Here is a 20,125-nt window from a genome sequence, read left to right as displayed (position 1 = left end):
GTTGCAATTAAAAGCGCGATCAATCTTATTTCTTCCTACATATTAGGTGGCAATACAATGGAAATGATTTGTTGTATGGGCGTAGGAGTTTTGTCGTTCATATTTTTACAGCCAGGAAATATTGAAATCTTATTTTCTAACCTGTTCAAAGATATATGGAGACATAAGTGCTATCACCACCTCATGGATAAACGATAGGATTTGTCATTGTTAAACGTATATAGGCATATGCAAAATGATAACAATGTAAATGATGATATAGTGTAGTAGCACAAAGATGAGCTATTGTGATTCGGCAAAGTTTTTGCAAATGTCGGTATCATAATTTGAAAATGCCAGTTCTCTTATGGACAACCATCTCAGATAACCTTATTAGGAATCATAACAAAATAAAAAGCACAACATATATGTTGGTACATTTAGTCGTTGGAAACCGAACAACAGACCGTATATCATTATGTGTCACATATAATCAAACATTAAATATTTTGAATTACACGATGTGTACTCTTAGCAAGCATTTCAGTCGAACTATTTATTCAGTGTAATTCTGATTATCATTTACATATTACAATATAAAAAGCATATAAGGGATACAATACATACAGAGATGTTTTGTTTGGTTATTTTGGGTTTAACGCCGTTTTTCAACAGTATTTCAGTTATGTAACTGCGGGCAGTTAACCTAACCAGCGTAACTGGATTCTGTACCAATACAGACCTGTTCTCGGCAAGTAAATGCCAACTTCCCCACATGAATCAGAGGTGGAGCACGAATGATTTTAGACACAATGTATGTTATCAAATTGTCACGGAGAACATTCGCCCCGCCCAGGGATCGAACTAACGATTCCGCAATCCGTAGATCGGCGCTCTCCCTATTGAGCTAAGCGGGCGGGCTATAAACAGTTCTCAGTTCTTCTTACCTGCGTCCGATAAAAATTGTATACAAAATAAACTTCTTCGATTGCTTTAAGTGACATTAAATAAAGTAATAACTTTGCTTTTTGTCTGTTATCTTATTTTGTCTTATATCGGATGTCTGTAATTATGATTTAGTCGGTGTCTCCTAGCAAGCTTGAAACCTCGTGCTACTGCATATTATGACACCTATCAACGTTTAGTGATGTCAGTCACACGAAGAAATGGTTTTGGACGAGCCTTGGCAACGGATTTGTGAGCAAAGTGTCACAGGTCTCATGACGATTTCTGTGTTATTTGTCACAGTTGAAAACGAAAGTAGGTTAAATGATTCATGTGTTCACTTCGCACGGTCGAACGATTTTATTCGTATGAACAAAAAGAAATACTTTTTCGCCTAATTCACAAAACAAAACGACAAAAATCCCCACTAGATTCAGAGCCGGAAACATTAATCCAGCATAAAACTACATGCATGCATCAAAATGAAATAAAACTGAATCAACATACAATTATTTCGACAAAAATAGTAAGTCTTAGTCTTAGTTTTGTCACATACTTGTTAACCAGCAGTTGTATGAGAAAACTTCCAGACATCCTAGTAGATGGCTTTTTCTATTTCTCAAAGTTTTGTGTCATTAAGTATGTAAATTTATATGACCTCATCATAAAAACTATGTATATGGGATAAGCAGCAATAAGGTTTGTTTATTTGTTTATTTTGGGTTTACCGCCGTTTTTCAACAGTGTTTCAGTTATGTAACGGCAGGCAGTTAACCTAAACAGAGTTTCAGGATTCTGTACCAGTATAAACCTGTTCCCCACAAAAAACTGCCAACTTCCCCAAATGAATCGGATGTAGAGGATGAATGATTTCAGACAAAATGCCTTTTTTTTCAAATCGTCAAGAAGAACATATGCCTCGCCCGAAGATCGAACACGCGACCTCGCGATCCGTTCATGTGCGCTCGCCCTATTGTGCTCAGCAGGCGGGCTAGCGTCAACAAGAGAATCATGTAATGGGCAAGGTAACTGACATATAAATAGAAGTTGATTTATTACATATTGATGAACATCTTGAAGAATTTTCATTTTTAAAAGCCTTTTGATTCTTGACGTTATATGACTTGTCACTTTTTCTTTCAAAAATCAGACAATGAAATCTAATCTTCATGGCTATAACTTTATGTAGCATGCTGCTATAACTTTATGTAGCATGTAGCATGTAGTTTCAGCCACTGGCGCCATACCAGAAAAAATGCCTCTATACATGTTATATCCTACGCCTAGGTATACTATAAGAACCATGGTCATGAATGGGAAAGTGCACTTACCCATTTCAATCGTGCATTTCTCACCTAAAACGCGCAATTTGGTGAATGGGTACCAAGCATATTGAACAAGCGGTAATTTATCTTCAATCGTGCACCAGGCACATTGTCTCAACATTTCATATTGCAGAGATACTTCAAATATGTTATGTTTTCGTCAACGTTACAGAAAAAAAAACTTGCCTGAACTGCCCTAATGAAAATCCGGTCTAAAGGTCACAGAAATGTGCACATGTTCAGCGAAATGTAAACAAACTAAAACAGAATGCAAAATATTCACAGTTTTACAATAAAACTCAAAATGATGAATGAAATTCATTTTAAATATAATTTTGATTTTTGAATATATACAGTTGTACTGTTTAATTAATTCATATTGCATATTTATGTTGCATATACACATTTTAGCGTATTAACGTTTGTAATCCTGACCGGAACTAATATTGAAGAAATGTGACCGGTACACAATGGAAGATAAATTAACACTTGTTCAATATCCATAGCTCGCATTTACCGAACTGCGCGTTTTAGGTATGAAATGTGCGATTGAAATTGGTTAGTATATTTTCCCGTCCATGACTATGTACATAGGGGTAGGGTATAATATGTAAAGAAGCATTTTCTATCTGGTCTGGTGCCAGTGGTTTCAGCTAGGTAAATCTTTATTAAGGGACTTGAAACACAGGCTATTTCCTTTAAACACAACAACATAAAAAAATCTTTCAGTAAAAATGTAAATGCCGCAATGGATTTATATATTTATATATGTATTTCAAACTAAAATCAACTCATTTTCATGTTTATGTTTCTAACATGTTACATTATGTTTAACTTAAAAGTCAAACATAATCATATGTATACATATAATTATGCTGGAACGTATCGACAGTTACAAATAAGAACTATCTGAGGGAATCGTTTAATATTTATTTTAGAACGCTCAGTCCTTTATATATTAAGAACAGTGTTTCCTGATCTACGGGCCTGCAGTTGATTTGTAAAATGGTGTCCCTGGCTTAACTTACACAATAAAAGAAAATGGTATACCTTGATTTAGCAGGATTTGAAGTACTGAAATTAATATGTATGGTGTGAGAGTTTGTACTGTCTGATGCTGACATAATACGCAATATATATACATTTGTCACAGAGATCTCCTTAAACTGTTACGTCATTCTTTTTGTGAACATGTCCATTATGTACATATTCTTACACACACTGGTTTATAGTTCTGTTTTATTGTGTCCCGTTCTTTGAATGCGTCTGTTATTTTGTTTTTAAATTCCTTCATGTTGCATAATATGAATTTTTGTCTGAGCTCTACAAATATTCAAACAGACATTATTATCTAGGGATCTAGGAGACTTCCTTGGCCGAGTTTGAATCATTCTCCTTTCACCGATATGGGCCTAAAACCATGCTATGGGTGTAAAATTGTTTCATGCGAGGAACCCATCGAACTGGCTTAAGGAAGACGCATGATTCTACCCAGGTGCCCTCCCGTGCCTAAAATGAGGCTCACAGGGGCAACTAAGGTCTTCCTCCTCGCAAAAAAGCTAGGAAGTCGTCATATGACCTACAATTATGTTGGTGTGACGTTAAACAAAGATAACTAAATAAAAAGAGAGAAAAACAAAAAAGTACCCGACTTAAGTTTAAATCAAAGGAGCTTTAAAACTTTGATGACCAAGTATCCAGATCTCACACTTTTTAGCTTTGTTAGTTGGCATTGATCGTTGTGTTTACATGCTATATAAAAAAGATTTGTTACCGATGGTTTCTCAACAAATAATCTGTTTGTACAACTTACACAATTTACGTTCATCCCAAATACAGCGACGTATTCACAATGTCAACCAGTGTTTTGTCTGATCTTTGAAAACGTTTTACATTTAATAAAAGTGTATGTGCAGTCTTTTGACGTACACTCAAAAGGGCATTTAGACAACAAGTTGAGTCACATTGATTCCCGACGATAAAGACCGGCGAGCAAAAGTGCATTCCGTCTGCTGGGTATGGTGATATACTATAGCACCTAATATTTCAGCTGCAAAGAAACACTCTGGTGCACTTTTAATATTCCATTCTAGCATCTTTTGCCTTCTTTGAGTGTCAGATATTTGTTGGTTTTTATCAGGATCTTGTTTATTGAGCCATTATATAAAAAGGAAGAGCCTGGAAGACTTTGTTTTATTGCCTACATGTAGCGTGTTTGTCTGTTGATTATAGCAGTTCATTTAAGTCATTATTCAAATTACAGCAGCCAATAGGTCGTAGGACTGCATTTATTTACTAGATACAGATTTACTTCTTGTTTGGCCGTTTGTTCATGTTTTCGGACCGATGTTTTCCACGGTTGGGATATTATGTGTCTCTTAGGCTTTTTCGGATCAGGATTGACTTTGATAAGAACGTCAGATTCAATAGCAGAGAAATATACTTTGTTACAAAACTTGAAATAATGTAATATATATATTATTGCGTGGCTGTTACTCGCCATCACTTATAGACACACATAATATGGCAACACAAGTACCCTCAATTATGTTTTTCTCTTTTTACATTTTAGAAACACTCAGTATACTCTTCGAATCATGTAAAGCTACGTGCGGAAAAATATTCAAAATGATATTGGCGACGCCGATATGTTTTTTTTTTCTGCCTGGCATAAAAACTTTTCTTCTTGATCTCTCTTTCCGTCACTTACAACGTCCTCGGCGTTATTGCTTTTAGTATCCGAATATCCATTTATGTGTTACTCTCGTTCACCGTTGTGACTTTCATTGCCTTCAACTACTTCATTTCTGGCGATTATCAATATCCGATCAACGAAGATTTTGTTATCCGTAAATTCATTTATCATATCTCTAGCATTGCGTTTATCAAAAACGGTTCTGTTTTCTAAAATATCATGCTGATTTATATTTTCTTTACCGATAACAGGACTTCTATGTTCCTTCACTCCTGTCAGTTTTTTTTTTATCATTTTTGACTCTTTATGTGCTATCTATCATTCTAACACTTTTAATAGTTTCTTTTATATAAACAAAGAAGGATTTTACCGTGTATTGTCTCGTCGATTAAAACACGTTTCACAAAATGACCTACTTTTGGCAATTCCGCCTAAAAAAGGATTCCAGACTAGTATCCCGTCCTGGTGTAATTCGAACGTGTTAGAATGGAAATAGATTTTAGTGTTGCGTGCTTTGTTGGCAATTTTCGTTCAAATGCGTCGTAATTAATCACTCAGGCCTTCGTGATTAGATTACTACGCATCTGAACTCAAAACCGTGTTTTATTTGCAAACAAAGCACGCAAAAGTAAAATCTATTTCCCAAATAAAGTTTCTTCATCATCATCATCATTTACACTGTTGTCTTCGCTTCCTTCATCATCTTTATCTCTCCTATTAGAAGCATCTTAACCATCATTCTTGCTAACATCAGCATTGTTTTTATGTAACAGATCATTCAAGTCAGCTATCAAATGATATATCATTCCTTGATCTTCGACGTCTTTTAAACCATCGATAAAGTGACACACAGTAGAGGAGTTATTCAGTTTTGGTAGAGCTTGATTTATAGTTGCTTCATGTATCATGAATTCTAACCAAGGCTTCTGTAGATGTTGCCAACCCAACTCCCCAAGCGCTTTTATAATTCTTGTTATTCGGAAATAGTTGTGTATTGACCTGAAATAAAACTTATGAATCAGCACAAGTCGATATTTAGTTGTGAACTACGGCTAATGATAATGTTCAATGTGAAAACTAGAGATTAAAAAAAATAAATAAACAGAGTGTTACACAGACTATGACTCACTGAAACTAGAATGGAAACGCAAAGCCGTATATATTATATCTTGTGGCGCTGGTTCTGTCAGCTGTGATAAAAAACTCGAATGTCAATTATTCCCATTCTTGTGAAAAATACGGATGAAAAATATTTAATAGTGATTAAGGCTCTTGGAGAACTTGCCATGAATCTGTATCAGCAGCATAACAGAATGTCATAGATAGACTTAAATAGGTCTTGTTTACGAAACAGTAAAGTAAATGATAACACCTTTAAATATAGGAAACTTAATTTCATTAGAGTATAGATGATAAATTTGAAAGTGTGGTTCTAAACTAAACGACATATCAATGGAATATCATTCAGACAAATCAAAAGATTCATGTAACGGAAGCTAAATAGAAAAAAGCACCGCCTCTAAACGCCACAGCCCTGTATTGGAAACAATACAGATGACGCTGGTTAAGCTAGTCTCTAGTCAGAAATGAGTTTTATTATCGAGGCAGACAAACGATTCCGTCTGTAGATAGAAGAAAAGACGAAATGGCGCAGTTGTTAAAAACCTGTATAGTTGTTAAGAGATTAGGAAATGACGTTCATCTAACTAATACTCAAGCAGCAATTAAAATCATTTAGTGGAACTGCATGATTGACACGACCCTATTACTACTGGATCTGTGACGCTGTTCATTTGGCTTGCTTTTTAAAACCTAACTAACACAATGAAGTCAAATGGCATAACTTCTGTTTGTTTGTTTGTTTTGGGTTTAACGCCATTTTTCAACAGAATTTCAGGCATGTAACGGAGGGCAGTTAACCTAACCAGTGTTCCTGGATTCTGTACCAGTACAAACATGTTCTCCGCAAGTAACTGCCAACTTTCCCACATGAATCAGAGGTGGACGACTAATTATTTCAGACACAATGTCGTTTATCAAATAGTCGCGGAGAATATACGCCCCGCCAGAGGATCGAACTCACGACCCCGCGATCCTACTGAGCTAAGCGGGCGGGCGCATAACTTCTGGAAGAGGTAAATAGTCTAAACGGAATGTATACAAATATAATGAGATTTTTTTATAGAACTGAATAGAAGGAGGCTATGCATGATGATCTCGGCAACAACTCTGATGTAAATATAGCAAACGGAAGAAATATCAGACCGCTTAAGTTATAAATCTCTACATACGAAATAATAGTATTCACCTGAAAACCGATTTCCTTTGCTGGAATCGCATACGGCTACCTACATCAATATTTTGTTTTTATCTCACGTAAAAATTCTCTACATACTCCTCTAAAACAAAGAACTTTCTATTTACCGTGTCATGAATGTTTATGAAAGGTTTCCAGGCATCTTCATGATATTTAATCGGATTTCCACCTTCAATTCCTTTCGTTTCATATTTATTTTTGAAAAGCACACTGTTTCTTTTAGCAGAATAAATATAGTTAATGAACAGACATATTACCTATTTAGATGCTCATATCTCTCCTTCCAGTTGTATCCGCGTTTGAACGTCAATGGCTCTAGTTCAAGTTCCATTCCATAGAAATCTAGCATCATTTTGAAAGCTTCAAGAACTTTATTTCTTAATGATTCATCCTCACTAATGGCCTGGAAAAAAGGCATTGCCGGAAATTCAACACAGATACTAAATCCGCCACTGACCTCTTTGTCCACTTACAGTCTTTCGACAAGGTTGGCATTGTTAAGACATTTAAGTAGCGGGAATGAACAGATCGACAAACATGTTCACAAAATAATTTTTCTGATTGTTAAATTTTAACTGCAGCTTTTACTAGAACTTCAAGATTGGATTCCAGTTGAGACTGACCATCAATACTGAACAGTTACTTGGAAATAGTCATGTACCTAACATTCATTTTTAGACATCCAGTTTAGATATAAATTACATTTTAGATATAAATTGCAAATAAAATTTAATTATCAAACTCAGTCGAGAAGAAAATTTTTTGTTAATATAAGACCAGATTGTTTTCACAAAATAAACCATGGTGTATATAAATGCAGTTATAGTAAACAAGACGATGAAGGGAATATAGACATCATTTTAAAAGAAAAATAAAACGATCATAACTTTATCTTTTTTGAAGAGCTCACCTGTGCTTCATGCTCCTGGAGAGGTTGTGTTGAATAATTCATACCCCTACTTTCTGGTATTGGGAAAAGCCTGAAATATTATGTAAAAGTAAGCTTTAGTTTGGATATACATTTTATAATTTTGTCACTTTAAGTGCTTGTTCATTTCTAAATTGAGAGATCTCTTTGTTTTGTTATCAAAATATTTTCTTTATAGAATCTTAAAATGTCAAATTGTTAAAAGATCATTTGGACAAGGCAACATGCAGCATGGTCCATATAATAGAGTCTGGTATGTGATCATTAAGAAGTAAATGGATCATCCTGTAAGAATCGTCTGCTACTATTTTGCTTGATAGCGTTTTAAAGGATCTTCTCACTTGTTTGTTTATATATGGTGTCTTTTGAGCAGACTTAATCACACTGTGTACGGTATCATTTTGTTCGGTCGAAATAATCATATGTATAAGAATCGTAAATACGGATATATCATCTGTGTTCATTGCTAGCAACACAGCAATCGTGTTTGATTCAAGTTGCAACTTAAATAACTCACCATTTTATGAAATAATTTTGTGTTTCTAGTTTTAGATAATCACCTTTCCATTTCAACATATCATCAATCTTTGCACCTGTTACAAACATAAATTATTGAAATTATGTTAGAATACAAACAAAACATAATATAGACTGTTACACATATCTTATTTCATGATAAATGTTTTATGTATCTATCAGTACTTTAGTTTCGTCTCAAGGTATTCTAAAATATAATATGCTCATCTTTCATTAATATGTTTTATCATTAAATGTTGAAAATTCTCATCACATATATTTAACTTTGCTAAATATATTATAGATATATCTAGAGCTGAAATCAAAATCAAGTTTGATATCCACTGACAGTCATCAATTTTTAGCAGAAATACCAATGCATGATATGCTTAATAATATATTTCTAAGTGTGTATTATTTCTAATCTAGCACAAATACTTTTCATGAACACAAACAGGTTTATTTCATATTTACATGGATGCTGCGTAGAAATTATTCATTTTTCCTTTCAACGATGAAATTTAGCCAAAAATGTAGCTGAAACAACCTCGACAACATGTCCTTGTATCTGGTACTACCACTTTAATTATACAGGCAAGTATTCTTACATGCTAATTGAACTTTATAAAAAAATGTGCTAGCCTTCACTATGCCCAGTAGTAAAGAGCCATACGGCAAATTTAACGTCTTAATTGACGTCACTTAGCTCTCTGATAGCTCCAGGCGTCACCTGTTGTTTATCATAGAATAGACTGCTTGACCTTCTTCTTTGTTTAAATGGCAATCAAATCGAGTCATGTTTGAATGCTGTATCAACTGTTTATACGTAATGTAATTTATAGAAATAAAAAATGGGGAAATGTTTTCGATACCTACCTGGGAACGGTTTTGAACATAGTTCATTCCGATAGAAATGTAGATTTTCATTAAGCCTGTATTCGTAATTCTCTCGTATGCTCCTGAAATAAAATTAAATTAGAGTTTTTACATCTATAAAACATTTTCCACAATGTACTCTTATAGTCTATCAGAAAAGCATCTTTAAATTTCCTTGTAAATTGATAAGCTAAATGCACTGAAATATCCGAGTAATATTTGTCACATTTTAACCTCAAAGAAACACTTCGGTGCTCTTTCGATAATCCATTCCATCATCTTTTGCCTTCTTTGAGAGTCTAATTTTGTGTTGCTATCAGGATATTACTTATTGAGCCATTATATAAAAAGGAAAAGCGTGAACGACATTGTTTTATTGCCTACATGTAGCGAGGTTTTTTTTGTTGCGTAATGCATTTCATTCATGTAATAGCGTGGACGACTTTGTTTTATTGCCTACAGGAAGCAAGGTTTTCTGTTGCGTATTGCATTTCATTCATGCCAGCAGTCAATATGGTCATACGATTACTATTATTTACTAGACATGGATTTAGTTACGTTCAGTTTGTTAAATCGTCTTGTGTAGCCTTTTGTTCAAGTGCTTGGACCGATGTTTTTTCACGCTTGGGATATTATATGTGCCCCTTAGTGGTTTTCTGATCCGATTTAGTAGCAGATAAATTTACATTATAGGACACACCTTGATATAATGTACTTTATGTATATTATTTCGTGGCCACAAATTCTATATTTTCCATATAATTATACATATAGAACACCGAGGAACACTGAGTATATCTTTGAATCATGTAACGTTACGTGCGCAAAACTATTCCAAATAATATTAACGATGCTGATATATTAAAGAAGTCAATGTTTTTCTGCATGGCATATACTTCTTGATCACTCTTTTCGTCACCTACAACGCCCTCGTGATTTTCATTGCCTTCAGTTACTTCATTATCATTTACACTGTTGTCTTCACTTCCTTCATCATCTTTAAAATCTTTATAACTGCTTTTAGCAGCAACTTTACCATCGTTCTTATCAACTTCAGTTGTGTTTTTATGTTGCAGATCGTTCAATTTAGCTAACAATTTATTTGTCTCCTCTTTATCTTCTTTTGCTTTTAAAGCACGGATGAAGTGATCCATAGTGGTTTTATTATTCAGTTCAGGTAGAACTTGATTTATTGTTGCTTCACGTATCATAAATTGTAACCAAGGCTTCTGTAGATGTTTCCAACCCAACTCTCCTAGCGATTTAATGATTCTTGTAATTCGTAATTGGTTGTGTTTTGACCTGGAAAAAAACTTATTTTGGATTAGGTAATCAGCATAATTCAATATTCAGTTTGAGACCTACGGTTAATAATAATGTTCAGTGTGAAAACTGTACGGGTTTCTTAAAACAGAGAGCGTTGCACAAACTATGACTCGCTGAAACTGGAAATGCAAACGCAAAGCCGTATTATTTATATCTTGTGGCGCTGGTTCTGTCAGCTGTTAGTGGTTATAAAAATTCGAATACTAGCATATCAATTATCCCGAATTTAATTAGAAAAACGGATGAAAAATATTTTACTGTGATATAGAATATATATGGTTCTTGGAATACTTGCTACCTACCCTTACCTACTATCTTTTGTGTATCTGTACCAACAGTATATAGCGGACAGATTAAATTAGGTCTTGTTTACGACACAGTAATGTAAATGATAAAAGATAAAAGGTAAGAGAAGATTTCTCGGAAGCACAGAGCACCACAAACGCAGCCACAGAGCCACGTATTAGCAAAGTAGGCCCACAACAAAAAGAAGCTGTAACGGAAAAATATTATAGACGGGTTGCTTCAACAATTCAACAGTTACATTTTAATTTTATACAAAATATTGGAAGGAAGGGGTAGGGGTTTGAAGTGAGGAAGTGGGGGCGGGGGAGGGTGTAATTACCCTACAACGTAAACCACAGCAGCACAGACACGCACGTACGCAAGCACACACACAACTAACTTACATCATTGATAAACAAACAGACAAGTAAGATATGTCAAGACTGTAGGGCACCGCCCAAGACACACAGACGCACAAGCACACACAAGAGCAGGAAAAAACAACAATCGGGCACCGCCTAAGGATTCCGGCAACCACAATTAAAGTGAACACGATAACGTACTCATAGGAAGGGGAAAAGATGGGAGAGGACGATAGAGTAGAGTGAGGAGAAAGAGGAAAGACACGCTAACAACAAACAAGACAACAAAAGCAACACAAAATACAGGACAGACAGAAAACGAGTTGAAAATAGGGGCACCGCCTTGGAACGGTCGGTTACCTATATAAAGGAAACTCGGGGTTTAAACGCGTTTAGGGCATGCCAACCTCGCACTTACCCTATTCTCAACAACTTAGACAACACAACTCTGAGAAAGGCTCAAACATTAGTTGAAAAATACCAGATCTTATAAAGTAAAACATAAAATTATGATAAATCTAAGGTATAATTACACCAATGTACTCAACAACTTGTCTGAAGACAAAGCACCAAGAACCTAACTTTTAAGGGCACGAATAAGAAAGCTGCAATACAAAATTCCACCCCCTCTGTCCGTTTTGTAGGATTTAGGAGAAAAGCATCAAAAAGTCTTACACTTTATTAGTCACCGCACCATCAAATAGGAAAGCGTAACGATTAACTGTAGAGGGATCAATCACCAAACATGCACTGTGCTTTAAGATTTTCGCATTTTATCCTCTTTTGATAAACTTTTTAACACATTTTACAAATATTTGATTAAAATAAGGACTATGATTACTTTTCCGAATTTTATGAACTACATCACCATAGTATTCCGGGTGTGTAAGACCAAGTTTTAAAAGTGTTTTAAGGTTAGTATTATATTTCTTTAACAGTTCGGACGATAACACCTTTAAACATACGGAAACTTAAGTTCATTAATGTCTAGAAGCTCGGTTATTTTCTAAATCAAGCGACATATCAAGTGAACTTTCAAATACAAATAGCATTCAGACAAATCAAAAGATTCGTGTAACGGACGCTAGAGAGAAGGGAAAAGCACTGCAATTAAACGTCGCAGCCCTATATTAGAAACATTAATCTAATTATCATAGTCTCTTGTCAGAAATCAGTTAATAACTAAAGCAGACAAACGGTTCCGTATATAAGAGTATAGAAAGAAGAAAAGACGAAATGGCGAAGTTGTTAAACACCTATATGAGTGTTGTTCAGATATTAGGTAATGGCGTTCATCTGACTAGTACTCGAGCAGCAATTAAAATTATCAAGGGAAGCGACGCTATTACTAGAGGATCAGTGATGTTGTTCTTTGTCCTTGTTTTTGAATACCATGGAAAACTAACACACAGAAGTGAAATGGCATAATTTCTGGAAGAGGTATATAGCCTCAACGGAATGTACACAAATACTAGTATAATGAGATTTAAAAAAAAACTGAATAGAAGGAGGCTATGTGTGAGAATCTCGACAACAACTCTCATGAAAATATATCGAACAGAAGAAATGACGGACCGCTTAAATCATAAATCTCTACATACGAATGATATTGTTCATTTGGAAACAGCTTTGCTAGGCTTGGACTGCACACGGATACCTCATACCAATATTGTTTTTATCTGAGCCAAAAATTTACTATACACCCTTCTGAAACAATGAACTGTTTATTTTACTTGTCATGAATATTTATGAAAGTTCTCCAGGCACATGCATGCTACTTAATTGGATTTCCACCTAGTGCAATCTAATGCAATTTTGATTCCTTTCATTTTATATCTATTTGTGAAATACACACTGTACTTCTGTCAGAATAAATATAGATAGTAAGATAGTAAATAGATTACCCATTTAGATGCTTATATCTCTCCTCCCAGTTGTCCCCGCGCTTGAACGTAACTGTCTCTAGTTCAAGTTCCATTCCATAGAAAAATTAGCATCATTTCTTAATATTTTGTCCTCTCTAATGGCCTAGAAAAGAAAGCAATGTTGTAAATTTTATACCCGCCCAAAACGACCAGCTTCTTCACACCGGGTACTTTTTCCGGATCATCAGACAGGATTTTTAAAATAATGTATGAAGTAACAGGCAACGTATAATTATATTCGTTTCCCAAAGTAAACATAGACCATATAAAACGGAGAAAGAAACAATTTCTATTTACTAAATCTGCTGGATGTTTGCTATATTGACTTCCATTTTTAATCACGTTATTACATGTACGAGTTTACATACGTTTTATACCGTGTATATATATATATATATATATATATATATATATATATATATATATATATATATATATATATATATATATATATATATATATATATATATATATATATATATATATAGATTGAAATTGATGTTTCGTAAACTTTCTCTGAAACCTTAGACACAAATTTATGATTAGATGTGATCGTGCATTTGTACATGTACAGCAATATGAAACAAATCATGTTTGAATAAAATACAGAGATATAATTTAACACTTATATCATATGTTGGTAAAATTGTCACGTGTGCCTCGTGGTCTTGGAGAGGTTGCGCAGAAAAATTCACACCAGTACTTTCTGGTCTTGGGAACAGCCTGAAATATTATTAATACAAATTATGCATTAAATCAGTATTTATGAAATATTACTGATATAATTACGATGAAGTGTTCTTTCATTTTTTAATTGAAGTTACCTCTTTGTGTTGAAAGACAAGTATACTATTGCATTGTTGTTGCGGGTAGATTGCGTATATCGTTTATCAACTAGTCATTGAATCATCATTATACAAAAACTTGAACTTTGGCACCTAGCTATTTTTGGTAGTTTCCACGCTTCACTAAACTTCTCGGCAATTGTTAAGTGATTATGCATTCTCGTTAGGTTTAGGACGTAAATATAGCTCAACGTGCACATGACTTACCATAAAACTGGAAAATACCGAAATCGCATACGGAGGATACGTACTTTGCCGTCCACTACCTTAACCTCTTCAATAAAGTCAAGTGTAAACAAATGAAACTCCGTATTAAATTTAAATCGAGGGCATTAAGGAAGTTCAACACATTCGTAACCTCTCATAAACAGACTCAATCAAACCGCGTCTGCTTTTATTTTGCTTGGTTGTGTTCTATTCTTTTATGTGATCTTCTTACGAGGGGCTCGTATAGATTTGATTAAATTTCAATGCGACAGTTTATAATTACCGTATTTCTGATACATAGGGTCGATTAAATGCCATCTATTACTGTATAATAGAGTTCCGCTTATGCCAGCCCTCTAGTGAACATTCTTTTCTGGGCTGTTCATTGTTTTCATTATTATTCTTATCGATTTAGTTAGAACATAATTCCATACATACACTCGCACAGACAAACTAAGCATGTAGTATGTAATATACGATGGATAAAATAGGTATTTTTCACTTATAACATTTTAATCTCCAGACTTAAACTTCAAAATTATATTTTGATATAGTTATGTTAGATTTGCATTATTTCGGCAAGTTCATAAAATTAAAAACAAAACAAGTATTAAAGAAAAAACATCAAAGCAGTATTTCAATCAAATTTGAGTTGATATTCAATTTAACTCTTTATTATACCAATCCGCGACATGATGAATTAAAATAATTTGAAAAATACTTCTTAAAGCTACTCGCCTACACTTTGGGTGAAGTTTTTCAACTTGTTCATTTCTAGTAAATTTGACACGGAATGTATATATGAGCTTAAAAATTGTTAAGTGATTGAAAATGAGTTAGACAGCGGTAAAGATGCACGAAGAATGTAAATTTTCTTCATTTTTTCCAAATGCGTTGCCCCGGTTCACTTCCTTCTATACAATATTTTTGATTATTTATAAGAATATCTTGCGAAAATCTTATATCAATAAGTTTGTATCACTAGTCACTTTCAGAGCACACACTTTCTAAGGTTTTTTGTTTGAGAGAAATTAATTTTCGCATAAAATGTGTGGATTAGTCCCCCTAACCGATCAGTAGAATTTATAACATGTGCGAATCAAAGGTAACGTCTTCTTATACACTGTATTTTTTGACTAACCTCAATAACAACGGTATTTAGATGCCGTGTTGTGGCCATGAAAAGTTGCCACTTTCCCGGAATTGGACGTACGTTGTCATTTTTTTCAGTCCGTATACGATCATTTAACAGACTCAGCTACTTTGTTTGCTTTGTCCAAACGATCTTCTATTTATTTGATTCGTTTTATCAAGTCACAGAACGGCTAAAAATGTCAACATGATACAGGATCATTTGGACAAGCCAACATAGCTGCATTGTCAGTGTTAAATGATCATAAAGAGATAAATTGGTCATCCCTTCAGAGTCGTCTGCTACTATTTTGCTTGGTTGCGTTTTGAAGGATCTTCTAAAATGTTTGTTTATGTATGTTGTCTTTTGAGTAGACCCAATCACACGGTGTATGCTATTATGTTGTTTTGGCCCAGATGATCTGATGTATCTAAATCCTTTCGTTAAGTTTTAGAAAAGACTGATATAGCATCGGTTTTCATGGCTATCAACACAGCAGTCGTGAATGATGTAAGTTGCCACTTAAATAACTCACCATTGTATGTAATTATGTTCGCTTTCTAGTTTTAGATAATCACCTTTCCATTCCAACATATCCTCAATCTTTGAACCTGTTACAAACATAAATTGAAATTATGTTATACGGGTTATACTCATTGATTATACAGGAAAGTATTTATCAGATAACACAGCTTGACCTTCTTCTTTGTTTAAATGGCAATCGAGTCTAGCCATGTTTGAATACTGTATTCTTGCATACCAGACGGGGATTTCCGGTATTTTTACCGGTGCTGGAAAAATCCATCTTCTCGTGGTGTAAATGACGTATTACGAAGTACATATATGTAGAAGATTTATATAGTAAATTTTATTTCATAGAAAGAAATAAACATCTAATACCTTGACAGTTCTTCTTTGTTCCTGATAGTATTTTTCTCGATTCAAAAGATGTCATTTTAGCAAAAATTCATAACGTTATGCTGCAACCGATAAAACAAAACCGGAACTGAACATTGTTATTTGTCTTTGAAACGTCATGACGTCTTTCCTGTTTACGGACGTTGGTTTCTCGCGCTTTGTTTAAATACGCTGCTATAAGAAATAGTTCTTAAAAGAAAGTCGTTCGATTGATATTTTTTTACAATTATTTCTTGAATTCATATGGTATGCAAGAAAAAGATTCAATCACTGGCTGTAGGTGCAGACGGGAATATCTGGCTCTCGGGAAACTGTTTACGAGGTAACTTGGCTGAACCTCGTTACCGCCTAAACAGTTACAGTCGAGCAAGATATTCCCATCTGCACCTACAACCAGTGAAAGAATCTTATATCAACTGTCTATAGGCAATGTAATGTATAAAAAGGGGAAAATGTGCTAGATACCTACCCGGGGACGGTTTTGAATATAGTTCACTCCGATAGAACTGTAGGTTTTCAGATGTGTGTGTTGTGTATCATGGTCGCTAAAGGCATTTCTCTCTTAATAGCATAGGTACAAAATTGTTTATCACACCCTATCCATCCAAGTAAGCATTAATACATGCATTTAAAAGACATTAAAATTACCTTTAAATCCATGTATATAAGAAAGATAAGTAATTATTTATATAGTGACATGTGCATTTATAATACAATAATGACAATAATTATAAATACAAAAGACGGCCCAATGGACCTATAAGTCACCTTAATTAATTAAGCATGTAAAATGTAATTGGTGTATATAAATAGATATGGCAGACATTCATTGTATGCAAACAAAAGATGAACCAACAGGTGCGATCAAAACATGAACCAAAATACAATAGCGTAAAAGATTAACTGATCTATTAAAGTTATCAAAGTTACAGGTTAGAACAGAATAGAACAAAAGATATCCTACATTTTGAACAGACAGAATAAATTAGTATGATGCCTGTGAAATGCATCACAGCATGCAAACCGTCCCGGATGATTGGGTTAATCCCCAGGCCCGTGTGCAGGATTTTTTTGCTGGGGGGGCCCAACCTGGGGTGGGTTCGGGAGGGGTATCCCCTCCCGATTGCGAAATTTTTTTAATATGGCACATGAATAGATGCATTTTCCTGCTACCTGAAACACCTTTGTATCATATATTTAAAGGCAAAGAAAATCTCCTATATAAGTGACCGCCCCCAAATACCAGACTTTTTAATCCCCAATATACAAGATCCTGTCTGGTCCAGTCTGATAAGGGTCAATAAAACCCCTGTAGATTTGACATGTAGCCTAATTATTGTCAGAGAATCATAAATTTTATTGCCTACAGGTAAATTGGTTATTTCCTGTGTTTTCCATTTTATTAATTGAAATGCTGTTGTTTTTTTAGTCTTTTTTCAGCATGTACACAAAATTATTTTAATTGATAAGATACTAATTTTGATTGCTCAGTCATGTTGAGTAATGTCCTGGCCAATTAAATTATAACTCTTATAGCAAAGCATTTCTCACTATAAAATAATTATTCAAAACTTAATAAGAGAAATTACAAGTTTGTTTATTCAATGATTATGATCTTTTTATCAAAAGTAACAAAATAAAAACGAAAAAAAAAAAAAGATAATTGCTGGATTTTATTAGAAATTAAAGAAGCGCTCAGTTGCATTTTTAATATATAAAGAAGGTATATAGACAGAAGGATGTTATATATTAAAAATGCTTAATTCCTCTTGTGTTGTCTAAATAATGTTAACTTCCTTTTATGTATAATAAAATCCAGCAATAAAGATATATCATTGTTCAAAATACACAATAATTTATTACTTCTAAAAGCTATGTGCCTGAATGCATTTTTTATATTTTTGATAATAAAAAACAGCAATAATGAAATGTAATTGTTAAAAAATTTACTTTATTAAAAATATGATAAAACACTGTTGTATCTTATCACTTTGTTTATTTAACCCTAATTCAATCAAGCTTTCTAAACTCCTTATAAAGGTGAGAACTGATTTGCTATAAAGGTGAGAAATATCACCTGCAATTTATTTACTGCACAGTAGCTATACAGTAGCTTATTATGATAAACAGAAGCAAGTCTACCAATGGTCCTGACTTGTGTATTGGCCCTTATCGCCAATACGCAGACCTTATCATCTCCATAGGCCACATACCAGGCATACCAGAATCAGTGTCTTTAAGGAAAAGTCTACTTTTTAATCATTTCATCGAGCCTTTTTCAGTGTATGTATGATTGTACAGTCACAGTGTATGGACTTATTTTTCTGTATGATACCCAGTTGAAAAAAATGTTGAAGTTTTAAGATGATTATTAAGAAGACTAGCTCCTAGACTATGATATTTTTTCCCCATTTTATGATTTCATGTAGTGAACTGAGCCAGTCTATATACTATGTCCAATATTACAATTTTAACATCAGTCCTCTTAGAAAATCTCTAGAATAGACTGACTTTTGTCTCTATGAACATAAAAAAGAAAAAAAATCATAGAAATGTCGTAATTATCAGTCTAGTGGCTAGTCTAATTATCAAGGGTATCCTATTTGCAAAATAGCCAAATGTTTTTAGATTTCCAACAAAACAAACGAAATATTATGACAATTACTATTTACATCGTAGATTTCAAATGACAATGAACTCTTAACTGTACCAAAGATCTATAAAAATAAATAGATGTGTATTTTATACTTCTTTGACTGTACAAACTATAACATCACAGCACATATTAAGTGATATTTTTATGTATAAAACCCCTCATAAGTAACGAGTTTTAGATGCGTTTTGTGAGATTTACTGAGAAACTACTTTTAAAACTATGAGAGTTTTTAAGTAAGGTTATTGGACCCAAAAGAGTAAAATTGATACAGTAGTTTCAAATTCATAATTGTTGTAAAATAAAAAGATCAATTTAATAAATTTGGGGAATGTGCCTTAATGTAGAAACAAAATACAACCATCATAATGTTTCAATTTTCAGATTCATTTTAAGATTTACTTAACAAAACCAACAATGTTCTGATCATTTTATAACACTTCCAAAGAGTAAAAAACATAATAGTTTCTCCACTACCTAATCAAGTACCGATCAAGCGATCAATGAAGCATGCACAGATAAACTTTTACCTGTGACATGCCTGGGGCTAATTTCCACTACCAGACACGGTTTTATGGCTCTTTAGCCTGTGTATTGCTGTCAAATCAAGCCAGTTGCGCTGGTGTATAAATTTGTTAATTGAGGGGCCCATAGTAATAAAAATCGTAACTAGGCAGCCAGCTGGGGGGGGGGGGGGGGGGGGGGGGGGGCCCCCCACCTGGACACGTGCCTGATCCCCATCTAAACGGTCCAGAGAACTTCTATGATACATCTCATAGAAAAAAAACTGTTTATTATATAATTACAACTATTACTCATTTCATAGATTTGCGCGTTTCTGGTTGGCTGCTTCAGCACACATGACCAACTTTCATTTCTCAATGAAGCCAT

General features: G+C 34.1%; 1 protein-coding gene across 1 annotated transcript; it reads right to left on the bottom strand.

The window, feature by feature from the left end:
- Positions 1-9,631: 9,631 nt before the first annotated feature.
- LOC128549956 (opioid growth factor receptor-like protein 1) lies at positions 9,632-20,125 on the bottom strand. Its single transcript, XM_053527751.1, has 4 exons — positions 20,050-20,125; positions 16,199-16,274; positions 10,478-10,883; positions 9,632-9,664 (listed from the first exon to the last, which is right to left on the bottom strand). The coding sequence occupies exons 1-4, from the start codon at positions 20,123-20,125 to the stop codon at positions 9,632-9,634; spliced, it is 591 nt and encodes a 196-aa protein (XP_053383726.1).

The sequence above is a fragment of the Mercenaria mercenaria genome, chromosome 17 (assembly GCF_021730395.1).
Source record: "Mercenaria mercenaria strain notata chromosome 17, MADL_Memer_1, whole genome shotgun sequence".
NCBI classification, from domain to species: Eukaryota; Metazoa; Mollusca; class Bivalvia; order Venerida; family Veneridae; genus Mercenaria; species Mercenaria mercenaria.
Note: the sequence above shows the minus strand (reverse complement) of the source record. Positions and strands in the feature narration are given on the sequence as shown.

Bases quoted from the DNA above. Each gene is read 5' to 3' on its own strand.
- LOC128549956 (XM_053527751.1), bottom strand. From the start codon at position 20,125: ATGGCTTCATTGAGAAATGAAAGTTGGTCATGTGTGCTGAAGCAGCCA. The intron at 16,275-20,049 runs GTAATAGTTGTA...TGTTTGTAACAG, and splicing joins CGCGCAAATCTATGAAATGA to GTTCAAAGATTGAGGATATG. The intron at 9,665-10,477 runs GTATATGCCATG...ATTTTATTTCAG, and splicing joins ACGAAAAGAGTGATCAAGAA to GAGCATACGAGAGAATTACG.